Source organism: Peromyscus eremicus, chromosome 14 (assembly GCF_949786415.1).
Source record: "Peromyscus eremicus chromosome 14, PerEre_H2_v1, whole genome shotgun sequence".
NCBI lineage: Eukaryota > Metazoa > Chordata > Mammalia > Rodentia > Cricetidae > Peromyscus > Peromyscus eremicus.
In genome coordinates, this window is record NC_081430.1 from 25,350,346 (window position 1) to 25,373,630 (window position 23,285).

Sequence of the window (23,285 nt, forward strand, 5' to 3'; positions counted from 1 at the left end):
GGCTCTGCCTCCTGAGTGCTGGGCTTAAAGGCGTGTGCCACCACCTACTTCTAGGTTCTATAAGCAAAGTCTGTGTATTTTAGAATATATCTAGTTTTAAATAATGAAAACATTATACTCAGAAATATTATCAGATACTGAATGTTATTTCTGAAGTTTTAAAAACACTTGGTTATCAATTAAATAATAAAGCAAGCAAGAAGATTTACCTTATAAATGCAGTTGAGGACAGATTTTTCTGTCTTATCATTTTCTGCTCCTGTAGCATGGACTGGCTGGAGTAGTGTCTTTAAAGGTAAGGCCATGATCCAGTCCAGAAGGCAAAGAAGTAATGATACAACCAACTGTAACAACAATAAAGCGATTATCAATATAAACTTGTAAGAGAAGGGCTTTCCCCACCCCCACCCCCCCTTTTTTTTTGAGAAAGGGTCTCATGTAGCCTAAGATGTAGCAGCTATGATGGTTTAATATTGATTACCAATTTGATAGGACCTAGAATCACCTAGGAGACAAATTGCTGTATGTCTGTGAGTTTCTAAACTGGACTGAGAGATTCTGTCTCAAAATAATAAGGTGAGCCGGGCGGTGGTGGCACACGCCTTTAATCCCAGCACTCGGGAGGCAGAGCCAGGCGGATCTCTGTGAGTTCGAGGCCAGCCTGGGCTACCAAGTGAGTTCCAGGAAAGGTGCAAAGCTACATAGAGAAACCTTGTCTCGAAAAACCAAAAAAAAAAAAAAAAAATAATAATAATAATAAGGTGGATAACAATTGAGGAAGACACCGAAAACAGACTTCTGGCTTCCATATACACATGCACACATGTGCATGTACACACACAGGAAAGTTGGGGAGATGAGATGGATGGGTGCCACCTACATGGGTAGCACCTTCACATGCACTGTGGTGCAAGACTGAATAAAACAATGAAAACAAGCAGGGGGTTAGCCTTCATCGCTCTCTGCTCCCTGACTACACATGCGGTGTGATGAGGTGTCTCACATTCTTTCCTTAAGTTTCACTTACCAAGTATTTTATTACAGACAGAAGAAAAATAACTAATTCATTAGCCATGGATGACCTTGAACTCCTGTCTTCCTGTTTTCACTTCCCAAGAGCTGAGACTACAAACCTGTGCCACCATACCAGGTTAATGCAGTGCTAGGTATTGAAGCCAGTGCTTTGTCAATGCTAAGTGAGCATGTTACCAGTTGAATCTCCAGTAAGGGATTCTTAATAATCAATAAATCACTTTGTTACTCTTGGGTTTCTAGAATTTATTACAGGAACCTTAAATCCTAAATTCAACTATGAACACTGATATTGATACACAAACCATTAGTTAATTATAACAGCAATATACATTGAGGATGAGAGTATAGCCAGGGGACGGAGCATCCTGAGCTTGGTATCCTAAGCATTAGACAAAAGAAAAAGGAAAACATAACTGCATTCAAGTAACTATACAAATATATACCATAATTAAATATATTAAAATGCCTGTTTTCCATTCTTTTCTATTCACTTATGATTTCTGTGTGTGGATGTGGGAGTATGTGCCATGAAGCTTAGGGAGGTTAGAGGACAACTTGTGGGAGTCAGTTTTCGCCTTCTACCATGCAGATTCCAGAAACTAAGCTTAGGTCATTAGCCTTGGTAACAAGCACCTTTACACGCTGAGCCATCCCATATCCCCAACTTTCGTTCGTGTGTGTGTGTGTGTGTGTGTGTGTGTGTGATGTGCACATGGAGGCCAGAGGTCTATATTTCATGTCCTTCTCAATTGCTCTCCATCCTAGTATCTGAGACAGAATGACCCTCTCCCTGCTCCTATGCTCACTGATTCAGCTAGACTAGCTGGATAGCTAGCCCGTGCGTCCTCCTGTTTCTGCTTCCCCAGCACTGGATGCTGGCGTGTGCCCTCATGCCTGGCTCTCTATGTGCTCATGGGATCTGAACTGGGGTCTTTATGCTTGCGTGTCAAGCATTCTGCATTCTGAGCCATCTCCTTAGCTCTCTCCATTTTCCTTTTCTAATTTGTAATACCTCAGTTAGTAGCCTTCTAGAAAGCTGTTACTCATTTTATTAAATAAAACCTTTCAGTAACTTTTAAAATAACAGACACCATAAACACAATACTCTTACCCCAACACAGAATTATCTTTTGTACTAGACTTAAAAATCACAATTAATGCTAAATAATAAATAGCACCATGAAAGTGGTAATCAGGCAGCAACTAGGTCTGTTCATCATCAAAGATAAACTCTCCAAATTGAGGTTTAATCCTGTTTTAACTAATGGACCCTCACAAAACTAAAACTTTCCATCTACTCCTACGACAGAAAGCATGTATGGTGATTTGAAGGGCTCATATGGATACTCTGTCCCAGACAGTGGGACTGCTTGGGAAAATTAAGGTTGTAGCCTCGTTGGAGGAGCTGTGTCACCACATGCCCTCTATCAGAACAAGGAATGTTCTAATAAACCAACAACTGCTGAAAACCCAGTCCATTAACAAAGGTTAAGCTGTAACAGTACATTTACAAACAGAACACAGGTTTGGGCTTTTCTTTTGCTATAGAGGATATTACTGAGCTAGCTAGTGAAATCTACGTAAGATTTAGAGATTACAACTAACAAACCAGTGTTATCCCTAACTGTTGATAGCTGTACTGTGGTCATAAAGAACTGCTTGCTTTGAGGAAGAACACAGTGAAGTCTGTAGGCACACCCTGTAGTATGGAGAAGGCACTTACAACACTGCAGCAGAGCGATAAAGCCGTATGGACTGAAGGAGGAATAAAGGGAAGAGTTAACAAAGACTCCTCCTCCTCTTCTGGAAACTTCCCTCCAATCGGAACTCCTGGCCTCCATGTGCTTACGTGCCATGAGGAGGCTCAGAGTTCCATCCTCAGCATCAAAACAAACCCAAATGACCCCCGGAAAGTAATGTTCTAATGTGGAACTGAAATCAAAGTTCGGAATTGATGTCAACAGAAAGAGGAAAGGTTTTGGAATCTATCTGCCAGTGATAGGTTCCTTTCTTCAGGTTCATATGTAGTAACAACTATATGAATGTGGGTGATTAACCTCTTATTTCTGTTGACTGAGGATAAAAAAGTTTTGCTGTTTGTTTAAGTTGCAATAATCCCTATGAAGTGCATAGTGACAGGGTTTTTTTTTTTCCTTTTAAATCAGCATATAAATGATCTTTACTCCTTTTTCTTTTGTTTGTTTTTCTGGCAGTACTCAGAATCAAACACAGGGCTTCATGCAAGCTAGGCAAGTGCTCTACAGGTGAACTATATCACTAGATTTTTTTAACCCCTGTCTACTAGATTGTTTAAAATTACAATGTTATATTCACCAATAACAATAAATTCTTTCAGAAATCTAAAATTCCTTGCTTATACAGAGTTTACTCATGTTCTTACAAGCCTATGGCTAAGGAAGGTGTATAGACTCCATTGTAAGTGATTTGATTGTCATCCATAAGAAATGCCTGCCATATGCACATTCTGTGACTCCTGGATTATGCTTAGAGAACTATTGATGAGGTAGTGAAGAACCAGCCTGCCTCCATCGTAGGCTTTAAAGCCATCTTATAGTAAAGACAAACTAGGTTCATAAAAAAAAAAAAGAAATGCCTGTCTATATTGTGTTTTACTTAACAATATTAATAGTTCCCAGATAAAATGAGAGGGTTGTCTAAGTCTAATATACAAACTTGTCTAAGTGTAATACACAAGCTTGTCTAGGTGTAATACACAAGCTTGTCTAGGTGTAATACACAAGCTTGTTGTCTAGGTGTAATACACAAGCTTGTCTAGGTGTAATACACAAGCCTGTCTAAGTGTAATACACAAGCTTGTCTAGGTGTAATACACAAGCCTGTCTAAGTGTAATACACAAGCCTGTCTAAGTGTAATACACAAGCTTGTTGTCTAGGTGTAATACACAAGCTTATTGTCTAGGTGTAATATATAAGCTTGTTGTCTAGGTGTAATACACAAGCTTGTCTTAAGTGTAATACACAAGCTTGTCTAAGTGTAATACACAAGCTTGTTGTCTAGGTGTAATACACAAGCCTGTCTAGGTGTAATACACAAGCTTGTCTAAGTGTAATACACAAGCTTGTTGTCTAGGTGTAATACACAAGCCTGTCTAGGTGTAATACACAAGCTTGTCTAAGTGTAATACACAAGCTTGTTGTCTAGGTGTAATACACAAGCCTGTCTAGGTGTAATACACAAGCTTGTCTAAGTGTAATACATAAGCTTGTTGTCTAGGTGTAATACATAAGCTTGTTGTCTAGGTGTAATATATAAGCTTGTCTAAGTGTAATACACAAGCTTGTCTAAGTGTAATACATAAGCTTGTTGTCCAGGTGTAATACATAAGCTTCAAACAAAATCTTGATGGAAGAGAATGCTAAGGTATAAGGATGAATGGAAAAGTATAAGGATGCAAAACAGTGGAGAAAAACCATTGTAAATCTTTTTAAAGTCTAAAGTCTAAAACATTTATATGGTCCCAAACACTCCTTATCATGTATGTATGTATGTATGTATGTGTGTGTGTATGTATGTATGTATGTATATATATATCCTTTATATTGATATATCCTTTATATTTATATGTACTCCTTCTCCTTTATATTTATAGTTTTTAGTAAATTATTTGTCATCTTTAAAAGGGATGGGAGGTAGAACAGAGCAGTAAGAGGTAGAAAAGAGGAATACTGGAATAGGAAGGGTTAAATGGGGTAGGGGATGGGAGGGAAATATAGAGGAGGGATACAGAACACTAAAGACCTCCTGGAAAAGATAGCCTAAGGTAAATGTCACATGGTAGAACTTTTCTGAGGGCAGAGGAAATGCCTTTCTTAAGAAGTATGCTTCTAGGCCTGGAATTGTGGTGTACACCTTGCATCCCAGCACTCGAGAGGCCGAGGCAGGCAGATTTGAGTTCGAGGCCAGCCTGGTCTATAGAGCCAGTTCTGGGACAGCCAGGACTACACAGAGAAACCTTGTCTCAGAAAACAACAACAACAACAACAGAGGTATACTTCTAATATATTCTTGTACTCTATTTATTGTAAATGTCCTTCCACTGATAATAGCTGTCAAAAAACCAAGTGACTGTCTTCACAGGTGGTAAATTTCTCAGAATCTCTACCAACTTCATTATCTGGCAGGCTATAGTAAAATCATTATAAGTAAACAAAATGTTTGCTAAGTTTCCTTACTACTCTGAGATTTCAAGACAGTCAAATGTTTACAAAATTAAAACTAAAATGAAATTTGTTTAAAATTTTTTTGTTTATTTATTTAATGTGAATGAATATTTTGTCTTCATGGATGTCTGTTCAGTGCTTGTGCGCCTGGTGCTATGAGGCTAGAAGAAGGACTTGGATGCCCCGATACTCCAGTGAGCCTCCATGTGGTGCTAGGAACCGAACCTCAGTCCTCTACAATAGCAGCAAGCACTCTTAACTCTCCAGTCAATAAAATGAAATTTTTTTTACACTTAAGAAATGGAAAGTTAGAGTTCACCATAGTTGATTGAATGTTTATTTATTTGTACCTTTAAAACTTTTAAATTTAAATATTCAAGATAAATACATATTAAATGTAAAAAAAAATAAAATTACCCTTTTGTCCATTTCATATGATGAAGCTTCTGTACTTGGCAAAAGATGAGTGACAGTAGCTATTAGGATCTGTAGGCAAAAGATGAAAGAGTAAGTAAATGAGTTTAAAATACATGAAATTCATTGTATTCCCTAAAATTTAATTACTATATTCTTAGTGATATAAAATTGATTGCTGTAAATTTAACATCAATATAACATCTAAACATAGTATCTAACCCATATACTGTTACTTTAATTTGTACCATGGAAGCTTTTTAAGTACATTTAACTATTAATCATTTATAAGGATTATAATGTACATGTACAGAATGAAAATTACAATGCATATGTTCTGTCAATGGTAAATAATTTCATAGTAACTCAATTAACAAGGTCAATCAATGTGTATAAAAACAGATATTTAGGTACATCAGAAGAAGTTCAAAGACGGAGGTAAAGGATTTCTGAAAATCATAATCCCACTACCTCAAGAACCACACTCCAGTGCCTTTCCAGATCTCCCTATCTATGCTGACTGAGCAGCCCATATATGAAATACTTCAAAATCCAAGAATGCTAGGGCGCATGCCAATCTGTGGCTGGGGATAATATGCAGTTGGTAGAGGGCTTGCCTAGCATGTATTTTTCCTTGCCTAGCTTGCTCCTTTTCATTATAAATCTTCATAAAAGTCAACAGTAGTAACCACACGAAATAGGCTATACGAGGCTGTTTTGAGATTTCCTTTGCCAATGCAATTAATCCAAAACTCTTCACTTTAGCCTCAGCAGAGTTTTTGGACAAGGACAAAAAGCAGCTATATTATTCACCAAAATATCACAAGAACAGTCTCTAGGCCACATACAAAAATTCTTTTCCTTGAAACCTCTTGAGCCAGGCCCTCACAGTTCAAATCTCCCTCAGCACCATTGTCTTCCACGTTCCTACGAGTATGGCCATTAAGACCCACTTAAAGTGTTCAACTTCTTTTCTTTTTTTTTTTTTTTTTTTTTTTTTTTTTTTTGGTTTTTTGAGACAGGGTTTCTCTGTGTAGCTTTGCGCCTTTTCCTGGATCTCGCTCTGTAGACCAGGCTGGCCTCGAACTCACAAAGATCCACCTGCCTCTGCCTCCCGAGTGCTGGGATTAAAGGCGTGCGCCACCACCGACCGGCTCAACTTCTTTTCTAATCCAAAGTCCCAAAGTCCACATTCCTTCAAACAAAAGCATCATCAAGCCTATCACAGCCAGATCTCCCACATCCCTTTCCAGGATCTAGCCTGATTCCATCATAAAAATACTAACAATATGAGTGATCGAACCAGCATCTTCTCTCCAGAACCTACCAGTTTGGTGGAAATGTTTGCCAATGAGAATGACCTAGATGAAACCCAGGACACAGGATTTAACAGAACAGTCATAAAGTTCATCAAACAATTCAAGGAGTTTAAAGAAGACACAAGGAAACACGCAGTGAAATGAAGGAGAAAGAGCTTGAGGAGAACAACAGCTGAGAGATGCCCAAGAAACCCCAAGCCTAAGGCTGAAGGACATGATGACAGTGCAGGACTTGACAGGGGAATTCGACAAGGAGGTAGAAACACTGAAAAGAACTGAGGCTGAAATGAGAAGGACTTGAAAACCCAACAACTCAACTAGACATCTCAAAGGGAAGCCTTCCAAGCAGAATTAATTAGTAGGAAGACAGAATTACAGGACTTGAAGATAAAATAGAGGATCTAGACCAGAGAAGCAAGAAGTATGAAAAGTTACAAAAAAAAAGTATACACAGGGAAGGAACATACAGGAAATGTGGGACACCATGAAAAAAAAAAACCATCTTTGAATTATAGACATAGATGAGGAAAAAGAATTGAAGGACAATGACAGATAAGAACTTCAACAAGATCATAGAAGAAAACATTCCCAAACTAAGGAAAGACACACCTATACAGAAAAGGACAAGAAGCACACAGAACAAAAGGACAAGATCAAAAAATAAAATCCCCACAGCATACCATAGTTAAAACACTAAAAAGAGACTATATTGAAAGGTGCAAGAGAAAAAGCAAAAGTCATATATAAAGAAAAAAATCCATCAGAATAACAGCTGATTTCTCAATGGCAACTTGGAAAATGAGAAGAGCTTGGAGAAATGTATTCCAAGTCCTAAAAGACTATGACAGCTAGCCTAGACTAATATGCCTGCCCAGCAAAACTACCTTCCATAATTGAAGGACAAAGAAAAACTTTCCAAGATATAAACAGCCTAAAAAATTTATATCCAACAAAAGAAACCTAAAGAATATACAGGAAGCAAGACTTTGGGTTGAAGAGAGAAATGTGCAGAGCAGAGAGACTGTGGAAAGAAGTATGAAGCCATAATTATTAAAACACAAAGTTCCACTGAGAACACAAACAAGACCAAAAATCAACAATGTGATGACCACAATTGACACACACATGTCAATAAGAACTTTCAGTATCAATGGCCCTGATTTTACAACCACAAGACACAGACTGGATGGATCAAGAAACAAAAAGCATCTATCTGTTGTCTGCAAAAAACACAGCTTTTCTTTAAAGACAGGAACCACCATCAAGTAAAAGGATGCACAAAAGCACTCAAATTCATTGGGACCGGGAAGCAAGGAAGTATCTGACAGGATGGACTTTAAACTAAACCGTGTAAGAAGAGATAAAGAGTGACACCTCATTCTAATCAAGGGACAGTTAACCAGGAAGACATAGAATGCACCAAACTCCGATGCTTCCAATGTCATTAAAAAATGTACTACTGGATTTAAAGATACAGATTAATATCAATCCATTAGTTGTGATTTCAATACCCCACTGCTCCAACAGACAGGTCATCTAGAAAAAACAGAAAACTTCAGAATTAACTGACATCCTACATCAAATGGACTTAGTACATATCCACAGAATATTCCACCCAAACACCAAAGAATACACTTTCTACTAAGCAGCACATAGAAGCTTCTCTAAAATATATACTGGAACACATAATAAACCTTTACAAATACAAAAAGATTGAAGTAACTCCTCATATCCTGTCTGATCACAACACAATAAGACTTAAAAGGGACAGAAAACAAATCTCTAGGCATTATATAAGCTCGTAGAAATTAAATAACTCATTACTGAATGGTGAATGGGAACAAATCAAGAAAGAAAAAATTTCCTGGAACCAACTGAATATGAAAACGCAATACAAAACCTCTGGGACACATTGAATGCAGTACTACGAGGAAAATTTATAGCTCTAAGTGCCGACATTAGAAATTCAGAAAGAGGACCAGGCATAGTAGTGCACACCTTTAATCCCAGCACTTGGGAGGCAGAGCCAGTCAGATCTCTGTGAGTTCAAGACCAGCTGGGTCTACACAACATATAGAGAGACCTTTCTCAGAAAAAAAAAAAAAATTGAACTCAAAAAGTTGAAAAACAAGAACCAAGTCCAAAGCCAGTCAATGGGAAGAAATAATAAAAACCAGAGCAAAAAAAAAAAAAAAAAAAAAAAAAAAAAGAATCAATGTAGTGGGTAGCCATTCCAGCTTTGATCTGGAAGTTCCAACCCCCATTGAGACTTCGGCAACTGTCACGCCTACAAGGCGGGGCCAAGGGAGGCGCCTGGGGACCCGAGATCTGGATCGGTGAGCGCTCCCTCTGTTCCAGGACCCTGGATGGTGGAGGTGGACCAAGCAGAGCTCCAGAGAACACCGCTGGACTGCGATACACCTTCCCCAGACCCCGCGACCTACCTATCCCTTAATTTGTAAGTTACGCCATTAAATAAATCTCCTTTTAACTACGTGGAGTGGCCTTAATAATTTCACCAATAAATCAATGAACTAGAAACAAAGAAAACAGTAAATAAAAAGAATCAACAAATCTAATAGCTGGTATTTGGGAGATAAACAAGACCGACAGACCCTTGGCCCAACTAACCAAAAGAAAGAAATGAGGACCCAAATTAACAGAATCAGAAATGAAAAGAAAAACAACAGACATAAGACAAATTTAGAATATTATAAGGGAATATTTAAAAAAAACTTTATTCCATTAAACTGGAAAACCTAGACATGCATGAATTTCTACATTCAGTTAAACCACCAAATTAAACCAAGAAGTTAACAGCCTAAACAGACCCATAACAAATGAGAAGATTGAAATAATAACAAAAAGCCTTCTAGTTTGGAAGCTTAGGGTCAGATGGATTCACAACAGAATTCTCCCGGACTTTAAAATATAACCTACAGCCAGTCTTTCCTAAACTCGAGAGAGAGAGAGAGAGAGAGAGAGAGAGAGAGAGAGAGAGAGAGAGAGAGAGAGAGACAGAGAGAGAGAGACAGAGAGAGACACAGAGAGAGAGAGAGAGAGAGAGAGAGAGAGAGAGAGAGAGAGAGAGAGAGAGAGAGAGGAGGGAGGGAGGGAGGGAGAGAGAGAGACAGAGAGAGAGAGACAGAGACACACACACACACACACACACACACACACAGAGAGAGAGAGAGAGAGAGAGAGAGAGAGAGAGAGAGAGAGAGAGAGAGAGAGAGAGAGAGACTATTATCCACCATGACCAAGTTGGCCTTTTCCTTGAAATGCAAAGATAGTTCAACACACATAGTCCAACAAATGTAATAAGTGACATAAATGGACTTAAGAACAAAAATCAGAAGATCATCTCAAGAGACACAGAGACAATGGACAAAATCCCATTCACAATAGCCTCATTGAAAATAAAATACCAGTATTAAACCTAACCAAGGAAATGAAGGTCCTCTAAAATAAAAACTTTAAAACTCTGAAAAACACAGTAGAAAATGGAAAGACAGCCCATACCCATGGATTCATAGAATTAATATTGTGAAAATGACCATTTGTAATCCCAATAAAAACTCTGATCTCATTCTATCCTAAAATTCATATGGAATCACAAAAGACGCCACATAGCCAAAATCAATCCTTAACAAAGAGAACAATGTTGGAGGGATTATCATTCCAGATCTTAAGATATAGGAGAGAGCCATGTTAGTAAAAACAATTTGGTATTGGTACAAAAACAGACATGTAGACCAATGAGGGAGAAAAATATCAAAGACCCAAACATGAGTACATGTAACTTAAGCCATTTAATATTTAACAAAGATGCCAAACACACAAGTTAGAGAAATTTCTAATGTCGGCACTTAAGAGTTTTCTATCTAATTTACTTTCTATTATAACTAAGGAAAACTATAATTATAACTAATTAGTCTTCAACTCCATGAAAGACGCCAGAAGGATGTAATGTTACCTAATGACAGGGGCATCAGGATTTGTGCTACAGGAATCCTCTTTCTATCCTATTGGTTATTGGTTCGAGACTTTATATAGTTACTAAGTCTTTAGTTCTCTCTTAAATAAGGTAAAGTGGTGGAGGGAATAATTTCCCATGTCAAAATACTTTTAAGAATTAGATACTGGGAAACTGCAGAAATGGCTCAGCAGTTAAGAGCACTAGCTGCTTTTCTAGAGGACATTCAATTCTCAGCACCTACAAGGTGGCTCACAACCTCCTGCAACTCCAATTCCAAGGATCTGATACTCTCTTCTGGCATATGTAGGTACCAAGCACACAAGTGATGCAAGGACATATACACAGGCAAAACAGCCATGCATATAAAATAAAAATGAAAAAGAGTTACACATTGGGCTGTGAGTGGTGGCGCACACCTTTAATCTCAGCACTTGAAGGAAGAGGCAGGTGGATGTCTGTGAGTTTGAGACCAGCCTGATCTACATATTGAGTTCCAAACCAGCCAGAGTTACATAGTGAGACCCTGACTCAAAAAATAAAATAAAATAAGTAAAATAAAGTAAAAATTAGATATTTTTGAAGAGGTGAATGATACAGCAATTGCTCTACAGTAGGAACTTAATAAATACTTGTTTTCGGCTTTCTTGAAGATGTTATAAGAATACCAAGAAAGGCATACAGAGATGGGGGGCGGTTTGAGAGAAGTAAAGCATTTCAGATAAGAAGAGAGTTAGAGGAACGTTTAGGAGAAGCAGACTTAGTTGCCTGGAGAACATGTATCTAATGGGAAACTGTATATGGTTCTGGAAAGATGAGATGGATCTTCAGTTGGGGGTCTGAATTCACAGCCAAAGAAAGGAACTTTATGGTCATTTTTGTTTCAGGTGACTTGAGAATGTCAATGATGATCTAAAGGGGAAGAAGATGCCTGCCAGGAGCAAGATACTGCAGTAGCAAAAAAAGAAACGATAAAGGGTCTTACAGGAAGCACAGGAAACACTGAATTTGAATAAAAGATAAAACTTCATAATGACTGGCTAAAAAAGGAAGGAGTAATGCCCTGATTCTGGTAAACTGGAGGGATAGCATGTTTTACTCACTTAAGAGAAAATGAAGCAGAATATAGATTTATAAACACAATGGCATTAATAAGTTTGTATGAAGTATATAATTTTCACAACTAATAACTACTTGACTTAAAAAAATTTCATTCCAAACCAGGAAACCATACTTCTAACAAAAATTGCAAAGGAGGAGAAATGCTCTGTGGTTAAGAGCATTTACTGCTCTTGCAGAAAACCTTGGTTCAGTCCCCAGCACTCACAGGATGGCTTACAACTATTTGTAGTTTCAGTTCCAGAGCATCTACTGCTCTCTTCTGACCTCTGCAGGCATCGCATACATGTGGTGCACATACATACACATAAAATAAACAAATCTTAACAAACTGATATCCATGGGAGGACTGCCCTTTTCTTAACAGAAACAGAGGAGGAGTGGAATGGGGGGTGCAGAGGGGAGGGGACGGGGATGGGAGGAGAGGAGGAAGGGGAAACTGCAGTCTGGATGTAAAATAAATGATAGGTAGATAGGTAGGTAGGTAGGTAGGTAGGTAGGTAGGTAGGTAGATAGATAGATAGATAAATTTAAAAGTACAAAAGAATTATCAGGAACTTCGATATTATAAAAAAGCAAGATGAACACCAAGTATTTACCCACAAAGAAATTAGCACCTATTAAAATAATTTCATATTTCAAGGTGCCCATATCTAAGAATTTTTTATATAAGCTTATAATAAAAATAAATGCAAAGTTATTTACCTGAATAATTTTCAAGGGTGAATCAGGCTGGTAAGTCTGAAGTCTAGGTACATAGTGAACCAGCATGTGAAGCATGTTACAAGCTACATGGGCAACTGTTTTATTAGTAAACTGCAACAACAAAAATCATTGTTATAAAAGTTCTTCATGCATATTCATCAACATTAGCTTCTGGTAATTTAAATCTCATGTTTCCTTTTATCATAAATTTTAGCTGTTGTACCATTCATCTCTCAAAGCTCGTATCTGTACAGTGTTCATTTTATTCTTCACTTTCCTTAGCAAAATGCCTCAAACATAGCATATAATCAGAAATATCTGTCAATTAACTGGTATTACTCAAAAGTGCTTACTATGTAAATTATGTTATTTAGCCTTAAACAGATGCTGTGGCATTAAAAGTTCTCAGACAAGAATAATAAATTTTCTTTCATAAGTAAAACATATTCATATAAGCAGAGCATGGTGGAGCATGCTTGAAATTCTAGCTCTCAGAACACTAAAGCAGGAAAATTATGAGTTCAGTGACAGTCTGAGTATTCTATTGAATTAGAAGCTAGCCTGGGCTAAATGATGAGATTTTTGTCTCAAACAACAATAGCAAAAGCAAACCCCCAAATACTAATGAAACAAAATAAAAATTTATAATTTTATTCAGACTTTCCACATGATTAGATCATCACTACTTTTTTTTAAAACTTTTTTTGTTTTTAACTGTGTGTTGGTTGCCTGCATGTACACCATGTACGGACCTAGTACCCAAAGAGGCCAGAAGAGGGCACTGGGTCCCTGGAACTAGAGTTATAGAGAGTTCTGATTCAAAGCTGCTCATGACTCTGGCCTCAGCACACAAGCACACACATAAACCTACACCACACCTCTCCTCTGCCCCTCCTCCCTTCTCTTACACACACACTTAATCACCTCCCTTCTAGATGCTGTTTTAAATGACGGGCTTGTTTTTAAGACATCATTCACATGTTTTCTAGGAAAAAAAGTCAAATATAGGAAAGTTCAGACAAAAGAGCTCACCACAAAAACATCTTAAATTCAAGAGTTGGACTATTCTTAAAACAAGTCAGAATCAAGGAGTTAATGTAATAATACCTGGTGAAAATGATTATTAAATATTGTAGTCACTGGGGCCCAGGATTATTAAATGTCTGGGGGAAAAATTCATGTGTCCTAAATGATCTCAATATATTTCATTAAATAGTTTTCTTTACCTTTAATGAAACACAAATTACATTCAGAGCTTCCTTAATTTGAGGATGATGAGATTCATGGACTAATTCTTCACAAATCCAAATCCCTAAACTGCAAAGTGCTACACATCTGAAAAAAAAAGACAGCCTAAAATGACTTTAAAGAAAACCAAACATTCAGTACATTCACTGTTTGAGTGAATCAAAGACTTTGTTACTGTCTGAGTTAGCTGATAAGAAAAGTGGAAATAAAAACACTCCAGACTGAAACCTATTTTTCTACTGTATTCATTACCAGTAGTGATACAGCAAACAGAGAGGTAGGCTTGGGACAATGTGCAGCACCTTCCTGACAAATCTGTATTACTAAATTGGCAATGTGACAAGTCTTCTTCCCAAACAAATGCAGAACTTGTTTTCAACAGGAGACTCTAATGTTCTTGACTGGCAACAGGAAAATGAACTTACATAAAAATAAACTGATGAAATAAGTAAAAAATGTGTTATTCAGATTTAAGACACCAGCAGAAATGGACCTTGTAGTAGTTGTTTCCCTAATGTCTTGTGGGGTTTTATTTTCTTAACTGTAACTCAGCTAAGTTTCAGCTGAAAGTTATTTGATAATCAGAATCAGGAAGACATCAATGTACTCAAGTTTATGCTTCTGATAAACTGTATAATGGCTCTCTCCAAATATAAAAATATGTACATGTATTAATACTGATATTCTTAAATATAGTGTAACACTACATTTTATAATAATTCAATAAAAAAGTATTTTTTCTTCCAGAACACAGAAGAGGCTGAAGTCTCCTCTTATGGTGTAGACTATTAATGCTACCCAATTATTCACTACTGAGATGACCAAAATGTCTTCAGAGTAAAGGCTACTGCCTTATTTTTTCTCCCTTGGCATCAATCCGTAAGTCTTACATAGTGTTGACAAATCTAAATAACCAAGTTTCAGGTTTCAGCAATAGCAATATATGAAGTCCTAAAACAACAATACATTTTAAAATGAAGCAAAATGCTTCATAAACTCAATTAACCAAAAGCAGGGACTGAGAGTACCTACACTGAATGGTTTTGCTGGAACACCAAGCTTTGGTTAGGTGTGGTAGTTCCTGCCTGTAATCCTAGCACTTGGGAAGCAGAGGCAGGAGGATCAGGAGTTCAAGGGCTATCTTGGCTATACAGTGAGATCAAGGCCAGCCCATGTTTACATGAGATCCTGTCTCAAAAAACAAAACTCAATGAATTAATTTAAAATATTGAAATATTAAATAAATCAGAGGCTACAAACCAGATGTTACTGAATTTGTGTGTGCACACCAAGAGAAATTAGGGGACATAAAACAGAGTATGGTGTTTCTTGCCCAATTTATTAAAGTAATTAAGATTATTTACTTTGGGCTTGGGAGATGGCTCAGTGGGTAAGAGTGCTTACTCCAAAGCAGGAAGACCTGAGTTCAGATCCCAGCATTCCATTCCTATAAAACCCTGAGCAGGTCTGCATAAACCAGCAACCTCAGCGGGGATAGGGTAAGCAGAGTCATGCTGGCCAACAGCCTAGCCAAAACTCAGCAAGCTCTAGGTTCAGGGAGAGACTCCATGCCTTAATGGAATAAAATGGAAAGCAACAGAAGACACCTGATGTCTTCCTCTGGCCTGAGCACCTGCATACATGAGCGCCTGCAGAGACATGTGTACACATACATGTACACATGCAAGAAAAGAAAGGGAAAGTAAAAATCTTCTGATAGTCTATTAAAAATCATGATCAAATAGCTCAGAGGTTAAGAGCACTGGCTGCTCTTGCAGAGGTCCTGAGTTCCATTCAGCAACCACATGGTGGCTCACAACCACCTGTAATGAGATCTGGTGCCCTCTTCTGGCCTGCAGGTATACTTGCATGCAGAACACTGCGTACATATCAAATAAATTAAAAAAAAATCATGATCAAATATGTGGTTATTAAAATATACTATTTCCTTAGATATATCAATTTCTGTATCATAACTATTTTAATGAACATTGATCTCTACTGCTGTACCTCAAAGCACTGCATAAATAAGTAATGAAATATAATGATAAAGTAAAATGTACTCAAGATTAAAACAAATGATTAGTTATGAAGGATGAAGGCTTTTGGAAGTCTGGAACAATCTGAAGCATAGTAATCAATTTTTACAAAATACTAAGCAGAATTGTTACATTAAGTGCTAGATCTAAGAATACCTGACCTACCGTGCAGGACCAGAGGGCTCATCTCTCGCTGAGCTTAGGACAGTTTTAATTATAAGTTCCTAAAATAAGAAGAAACAGAAGAAATGACTACGATTTCATGTACTAACTCAACAAATATTTACTAGTTGGCCATTCTGGGCCAGATAGTGCTCTGGACATTAGAAATAGAGTGGGTAAGTAAACAGCTTGTTCTTATATTTACTTTCAATAAAAACCCAGCATTATTCTAAAAAGCAGCTAACAAATCATAAAATTTCTAACTAAAATATCTTTTAAAATAACTTTTTTTTCATGATTAGGAGAGTAATAAGGATTCACTATACAACAGAGCTGGCACTGAGGAGGCATGAATATCTTTAAGGTTTTTTTTTAGACATATTATTTGAAAGGCAGGGCCAGATGGCTTCATTGGTAAATTCTACCAAACACTTCTAAAAGTAAGATTGATTTTTTTTATCAAACTCTTTAAAAAAAACTGAAGAAATAAGAACATCTTCACACTCATTTTATGAGGCCAGAATTACCTAGATACCCAAATCCATAAGGATACTACTTTCTTTTTTAAAAAGTCCTCAAAAAATTACTAGTATTCAATAAATAAACTGAACAGTACATTAGAAAGATTGTACATGATTAAATAGAATCTATTCCTGGAAAGAAAAGGTAGTTCATTTATTGGACATATTAATATTGTTAGAATAGCCATGTCACCCAAAGCAATTCCTTTTATAGTTACGTATCTAAAGAAATCAGCATGATAAAAAGAAAACAGTACATGAGGGATCATGACATGCTTGTACTCTCGGAAGCCAGAAGGCAGACATGAAAGGACCACAAGGTCCAGGCCAGTCTTGGCTACACAGTGAAATCTTGTCTGAAAACACAAAACAAAACAAAATAAAAAGTTATCTTTTGACAGTATCCCTGGTGCTATAAGCCTGTGATACCTGTACTTGGGAGGCAGGGGCATGAGGATCTCTACTAGTTCAAGCACTCCTGAATTTTAGGCCTGTCTAGGATACATGGTGAGACCTTGTCTCAAAACAGTTCAAAACATGCTATAATGAAACCTATACTCTTTTTACTAACTAAAAACATTTTTAAAGGCTTAAGAAGAAATTCAAACCAAACTTTCAGAGAAAGCAACTTGGAAAAATAAAGCATCAGCATGATCCCCCAGAGCTGCAGTGTCTCCTCCTCAGCTCTTCGGATGCTAAAGGCCCGTTCAAGTTAAGCACGGAACATGGTGCAGTTACTGTCACAGCATGCTTTATTAACAGGAGTGCTAAGCCCTTGGGAATCTGGAGTACACAGGCATCAGTCAGAGACAATGACCTAGTCACAGAATTATTCACTATGGCTCACACTGCTAGGGTCAGAACCTTACAGAACTTTCCATGCCAGCCTTGGTCTAAGAGGTAGAGTCCACAGGACTAAATACGTGATCAAATCCTATTTCCTCTTTAAACAGAGGCTGACTTCTGCAGAGGCTCAAAACAACTTCTTACTAGTTTTCTACCCTGAAACTTTGAGAAGTGCATACATCACAAGTGTTATTTGTCATGCCTGCTCCTGGTGATTGCCCAAGCCCTTTAATGCTTCAGGTACAGGAGATACTCCATGTTTCACACAAAGTTCCACACAGCAGGAAAGTTCTATCACTTTGATATAATGTATCAAGAAATACAGAGTAGAAGTCAAACATTCAGCTTTAGTTTGGCATCTCAACCTTAGAAGCCGTACACTAGCAGCCAGGTCTTGGGTCAGGGAGTAAGTGAATGGCTCCTAAGGGGCAGACAAGTGAGCAGGCTCGCTAATGAGGAAAGGTTTCTAAGCTTTTAAACCTGAAAAGGCTTTGCTCCTAGCAGTTTTATGGCTGGAGTATTAGCATGCTTTAGTAACTAGATTTCAAAAGGAAAAGGGAGAAATCAGATTACATCATATATGCTAAATAAACACGAGTGTCTTATCTCTTACCTTCACATCTGTAAACTGAGAAACAGCAATCTCAGGGATGTTGGGATGGAGAGCAGGCAGCTCACAGTATAAGTTGGGAAAGCAAACTAAGGACCCCAGAAGAACCTGTGCTTCCACTCGTGGTGCCTGTGTATCAGATTTAAACACTCTATAAAATGCTAGTTAATTGTGTTCTTCAACTACTGTTCAACATTTTGTTCTATAATTACATTACACAGGACAGTGAGAGCATGAAGAGATTAAAAAAGGGAATGTCAATGATTTAGGTTTCCATCTAGAATTTCTAAAGAGAGTATGATTATTCTTAGTAAATATAATGGACAAATAGCAAAACTTTCTTGAAAAGCAACCAATGAACAGAAATCATCCGCAGCTAATGAATTTTAAATAGGAATAAAAGCTGGTAACTAATAAACATTTAACATAATTAAAGGGAAAATGAATATTTTATTTACTTATTTATTTATAGAGACAGGGTTGTGCTACATAGCCTAAGCTGGCCCTAAACTCACTTTGCAGCAAGGGTGGTCTTGAACTTGTGATTCTCCTATTTCAGCCTTCTAAGTGCAGGGCTTATAGATACGTGCAACCATGCCTGACTAAATTACTTTAAATGTAGTTCACACTTCATTATTTCAAATAAGCTGATGACTCAATGTCACTACTTCAGGGTAAATAAAAAGATTAAAATGTTAATTCTGTCTCCAAGATATGGCATCCAGGCTAGATGGTTTTTATCTTTTTATGAATATGAAAAACACCACTGTCCTTAATCTTTACTAACATAATTTATGTCAACATAAATCTTACAGAAGAAAGTATTTCATGTTGCCTTTCACTTTATTAAGTCATTTCTTAAATATCAATACTGAACATTTCCTCTTCTGCCCTCTTACATGCCCACTAAACAGGGACCAAGACATTATTTACTTACCAATTGGCTTAGAGGTTTAAGAATACTTAATAAAAATGTGAAACACCAGTATATTAGCAACACAATACTTCCATTCACATAAATTAAGACTCAATATCTAAAAAAGACTTGCAGCTTAGTATGATTTCAGCTTACATGACTTTTCAACAGAACAGAACAGCTCATTTTTACTAGACCCATTAAGAGTATACGTATACCTAAAATCCCTACCCTAGGGGCGCCGAGCAGGTCGACTGCAAGCTGAAGGCCTGTCTGAACAAAACAATAAAACAAAAGATAAAATACTTCATGACCAGATTAAAAAACAACCCAGACGGACAGGTATGAAAGGGCAGAGTAAACTGACATCTACCATCCTGGTTTAAAACTATCCTATACAAACAGAACTAGTTTTTTAAAAAAAACTCAATATTCAGTTGAAGGGATGAGTTGAGGTTTTTTGCTAAGTTGGGTAAGGTAACTGGTAATGTCTGGATATGAAGCTATAACAGGAACAAGTGATTATGTAATAGTTGAGAAAGACAAAATTCAATCACTTGTAATCTGCTTAAGGAAGGAAGGAAAAATTAACAATGAGAGATGATATGGATGGAATCTAAAAGAGAATCCAAAGAGCTAAGACTTGGAATTGGGAATTTTAACACCATCCAGAGGAAGACTGCCCATAACCTTACAGGGCACATGTGAGTGTCTAGCTTGTTTCCTACAACAATTTGGCTTCTACGTAGCCTTCCTCAGTAATAGACATCATGCGAATTAGCACAGAAAGGGACTATTATTTGCATTACCCAAAGGATGCTATACATAACCAATATCTAGATGTAGGGGAGGAAAGTGAGTCACATAAAAGGCATCAGGGTTAATTCTACAGAACTTTGACAAAAGTTGCAGAAAATATGGTTAGTCATCTGGAGTAACTGGTCCACTGATGAGGAAAAGTTTTCACAGTAAATTAATCAGAAGTGACAGTTTCTCCTTCTGAGTTCTATCAACTTTGTCCAGTCTAAGAGGCTGATTATCTGGGTACCATGGTAATACTACAATGAAGTTGTAACTTGTGCCTCATACTTGGTTTGTCTTCCATGTAATCTACTTCAGAGTAATGTATTTATTTAATATTTTCAAGACACAGGCTTAATTACCTCTTTCCATATTTTAAAGTATTTCTTTAAGCCAGTATAGCACCATAACCTGGTCCACAGCACTTAAAACCTACTAAGATGTATCCATAATTACTTCACTCATCATCTATAATCTCATCATAACGTAGGTTCTGATTCAGTACTTCAGCACTGCTAATGAGCAACCAGATCATAGTAAATGCTGTTGTGCAGAGCACGCTTTGGGTGATACAGAACACTTCCCCGTTCCTTTGTAGAATAGCCTCTGCATATTTGAACAAGGAAGAAAAAGTTTATAAAGCCACCAAAGGGCTAAGCATAATGTTGAGCACATCGTAGGTACTTAACACTGTCAGTGAGAATCTAAGCACTGCCCTGGGCCAGGCCCTGGAGATACCAAAATGGAAGATACGATGACTGTTCTCCAGGAACTGTAGAAAAACAAACTTGGCTAGAATACAGTCTTTTCTTTCTCATTTGTACATTTCCTCCACATGATCAACTGTATCCAGGTTCAGTGCTTTAAAAACACCTCTAAAACATCTCTCTTGACCTCTTGACTTATGTATACAATTATTCTATTGACCTCTCTTCAGTAACCAATACATACATTATGTACTGCCACAAACAGCATTTTTATCATTCACTGTTGGACTTTCAAAACAGAAATAATCTGTTAAATGGTTGTCCATGTTTTAAAATGACATACAAGTACTTTTCTCTTCTATATATCCTAAACTTTTATCTAACAGGACATTAGAAAGTGATCTTTCTAAAATACACACTTGATCATGTTAACAACTTGTTTCCTTAAATCATTACTCAATTTCCCTTAGACAAAATCTAACCCTTTTTAGCACTATGTCCACAGTTACTACCTTCCTGGCTAGCTCATTTCTGCTACTTACATATTCCACTCAACCTGGTTTCTGTGCAATTATCTCACAGCTTCTTAACGTGTAAAGGTTACTCCAAGGACATATTTCTGAGCTATCCCATAAGTGTTTGTTCTTTATCCCATTAAGATTTTAACTGTCAAAAGTTCTAGTTGAATAACATGATGATTTCATGGATACACACAGTAATGATTATTCTCCATTCTCAATAACTCACAACCCTTTCTTCACTTCCTTCCCTGTTTCCATAGATTTCCCAACTGTAAATCTTTTTTTCTCTATTGGATGTAAACCATTTTTATAGCTCTTGAGGGGAATTCACCAACTAATTTTATTGATTTCTTAACACATCAGAATTTCTTTCTTTTTAATGTGGGAGAAGCAATCATTTCCAATTAAATGGTAAACTTCCCTGGACATGAATTTGTTATATTTTATCAGCAACAGTGTTCTCTTTGTTGCTTTGTGAGCTGAGTCTTGATGGAGTTTATTACCTTAAAAGAACTAGAAATAAAGACTTACATTAAGAAAAGCTGAAGAAGCCACTCTCCCAGCTGCTATAATAAAATCCATAATGAGCATTGTGGCACCAGGCAAACCAAGTGAGAAAAACTGAGGTGAGCAGTGCTTGATGATTGTATTGACAATGTCCTTAGAAGAAGAGAAGAGGAAAGAAAGATGACCACATATGTAATCTTGGGTATCAACTAATCGATATCATTAAAAACAGGTAAAATGTGAAATAAAAAATATACTGGCTGACTACCTGGAAAGACCAATTTTAATTCTTCCAATTAATACATGCTTAGCATATTTTGTTAGGAAAGTGAACTTAAAACACATTTGATTAACTGACACAAATGACAAAAACTTTGTTTTCCACATCAGAGAGCAGGGAGGGCTCTTTGCTTCACAGCAAATGTTAGCCCTACATTTCCTAACGCTGAATTACAGGGCAGTTTCTCCAGTCACCTAGCTGCTTCTGGGTGATAATTCACACTCTGAATCTACACTGAACCTATATGAGCTGCTATGTGGCAACTGGAGAGACCTTATTTGAAAAAAGACAAGTTGGAAGTTCCTGAATAATAGATATCTGGCTTCAGAAACCTAAAGGTAGGTGTTTTTAAGTGAATATTCTTAACATGGCATTATGATTCCGGAATTTACCAGGAAAGATGCAGTGCATTTGGTTGTATTATTCAATGTGACCTTTTAGGAAAGGTTTTTACTAGCCTGTATTGATTATATATAATAATGTTTCATTATGCTATTTTCATATAGGTACATAATATATTTTGATCATACTTACCCCATAACCCTTTCTTGTCATTGACCCACCTACTCCCAACAGATCCCGTTCTTCTCCCAACCAGTCTTCCTTCTACTGAATGTGACTGACCTTAAATGAAAACTCTATTTTTGTAGTAGTAAGAATGTAATAGTATATGAGATATGTTTATAAGGGTCAGGACGCTATAATTATTTTCAAATTAATGAATAAAATTTTCTCATTTGCTCAGAAAGAAATTAACTATCAGCTTTGAATATTAGTGTTCTCCAACTGACATTTAGCCAAATTACAGTAATCTTCCACACTTTAAGTTTTCCAACTAAGATCAACACCCCTGAAATATGTGTCCTAGAATCCTATGATTATTCAATGATCATAAATGATACAGCTGCCAAGGCAATGTAATTACCATTATAGCAATGTATTGAGTAATAAAAAAATATGAGGTAAATTTTAGAGTAGAATAAACCTTATGATTGCTGTATGAAAAGGTGAGCAAATTCATATTCCTCAAATGTCAATTAACAATCAATTATAAAATACCTAAAAACAGACACAATGGAATATTAAGAAAAAAACAACCTAAACAAAGGATTATTTAATCTCTTCAAAAATTAAGTTGGTTAGCATGTGAAAGCTGAAAGAACACTGAAATCAGTCCTTTAAGTACTGCAGATAGGGGGTTGGGGATTTAGCTCAGTGGTAGAGCGCTTGCCTAGCAAGCGCAAGGCCCTGGGTTCGGTCCTCAGCTCTGACAAAAAAAAAAAAAAAAAAAAAAAAAAGTACTGCGATAGATAGCTTGTTTTCAACTACTTTTCAAGAATAAATAAGGTCGCCGGG

At 37.0% G+C, this 23,285-nt stretch overlaps 1 protein-coding gene across 4 annotated transcripts in view; it reads right to left on the reverse strand.

The window, feature by feature from the left end:
• The window catches only part of Ralgapa1 (Ral GTPase activating protein catalytic subunit alpha 1), a 221,331-nt gene that overhangs the window by 74,850 nt on the left and 123,196 nt on the right, over window positions 1-23,285 (reverse strand). For all 4 annotated transcript variants that reach the window (XR_009382814.1, XM_059279417.1, XM_059279419.1 and 1 more), the window contains exons 25-31: window positions 21,674-21,802; window positions 18,201-18,326; window positions 16,224-16,282; window positions 13,998-14,106; window positions 12,772-12,882; window positions 5,656-5,724; window positions 210-344 (exon numbers count right to left, since the gene is read on the reverse strand). Coding sequence is in view for 3 of the 4 variants with exons in the window: in XM_059279417.1 (XP_059135400.1) it covers window positions 210-344; window positions 5,656-5,724; window positions 12,772-12,882; window positions 13,998-14,106; window positions 16,224-16,282; window positions 18,201-18,326; window positions 21,674-21,802 (738 nt within the window). In the remaining variant the exon portion in view is untranslated. The remainder of the gene's footprint in view (window positions 1-209; window positions 345-5,655; window positions 5,725-12,771; window positions 12,883-13,997; window positions 14,107-16,223; window positions 16,283-18,200; window positions 18,327-21,673; window positions 21,803-23,285) is intronic.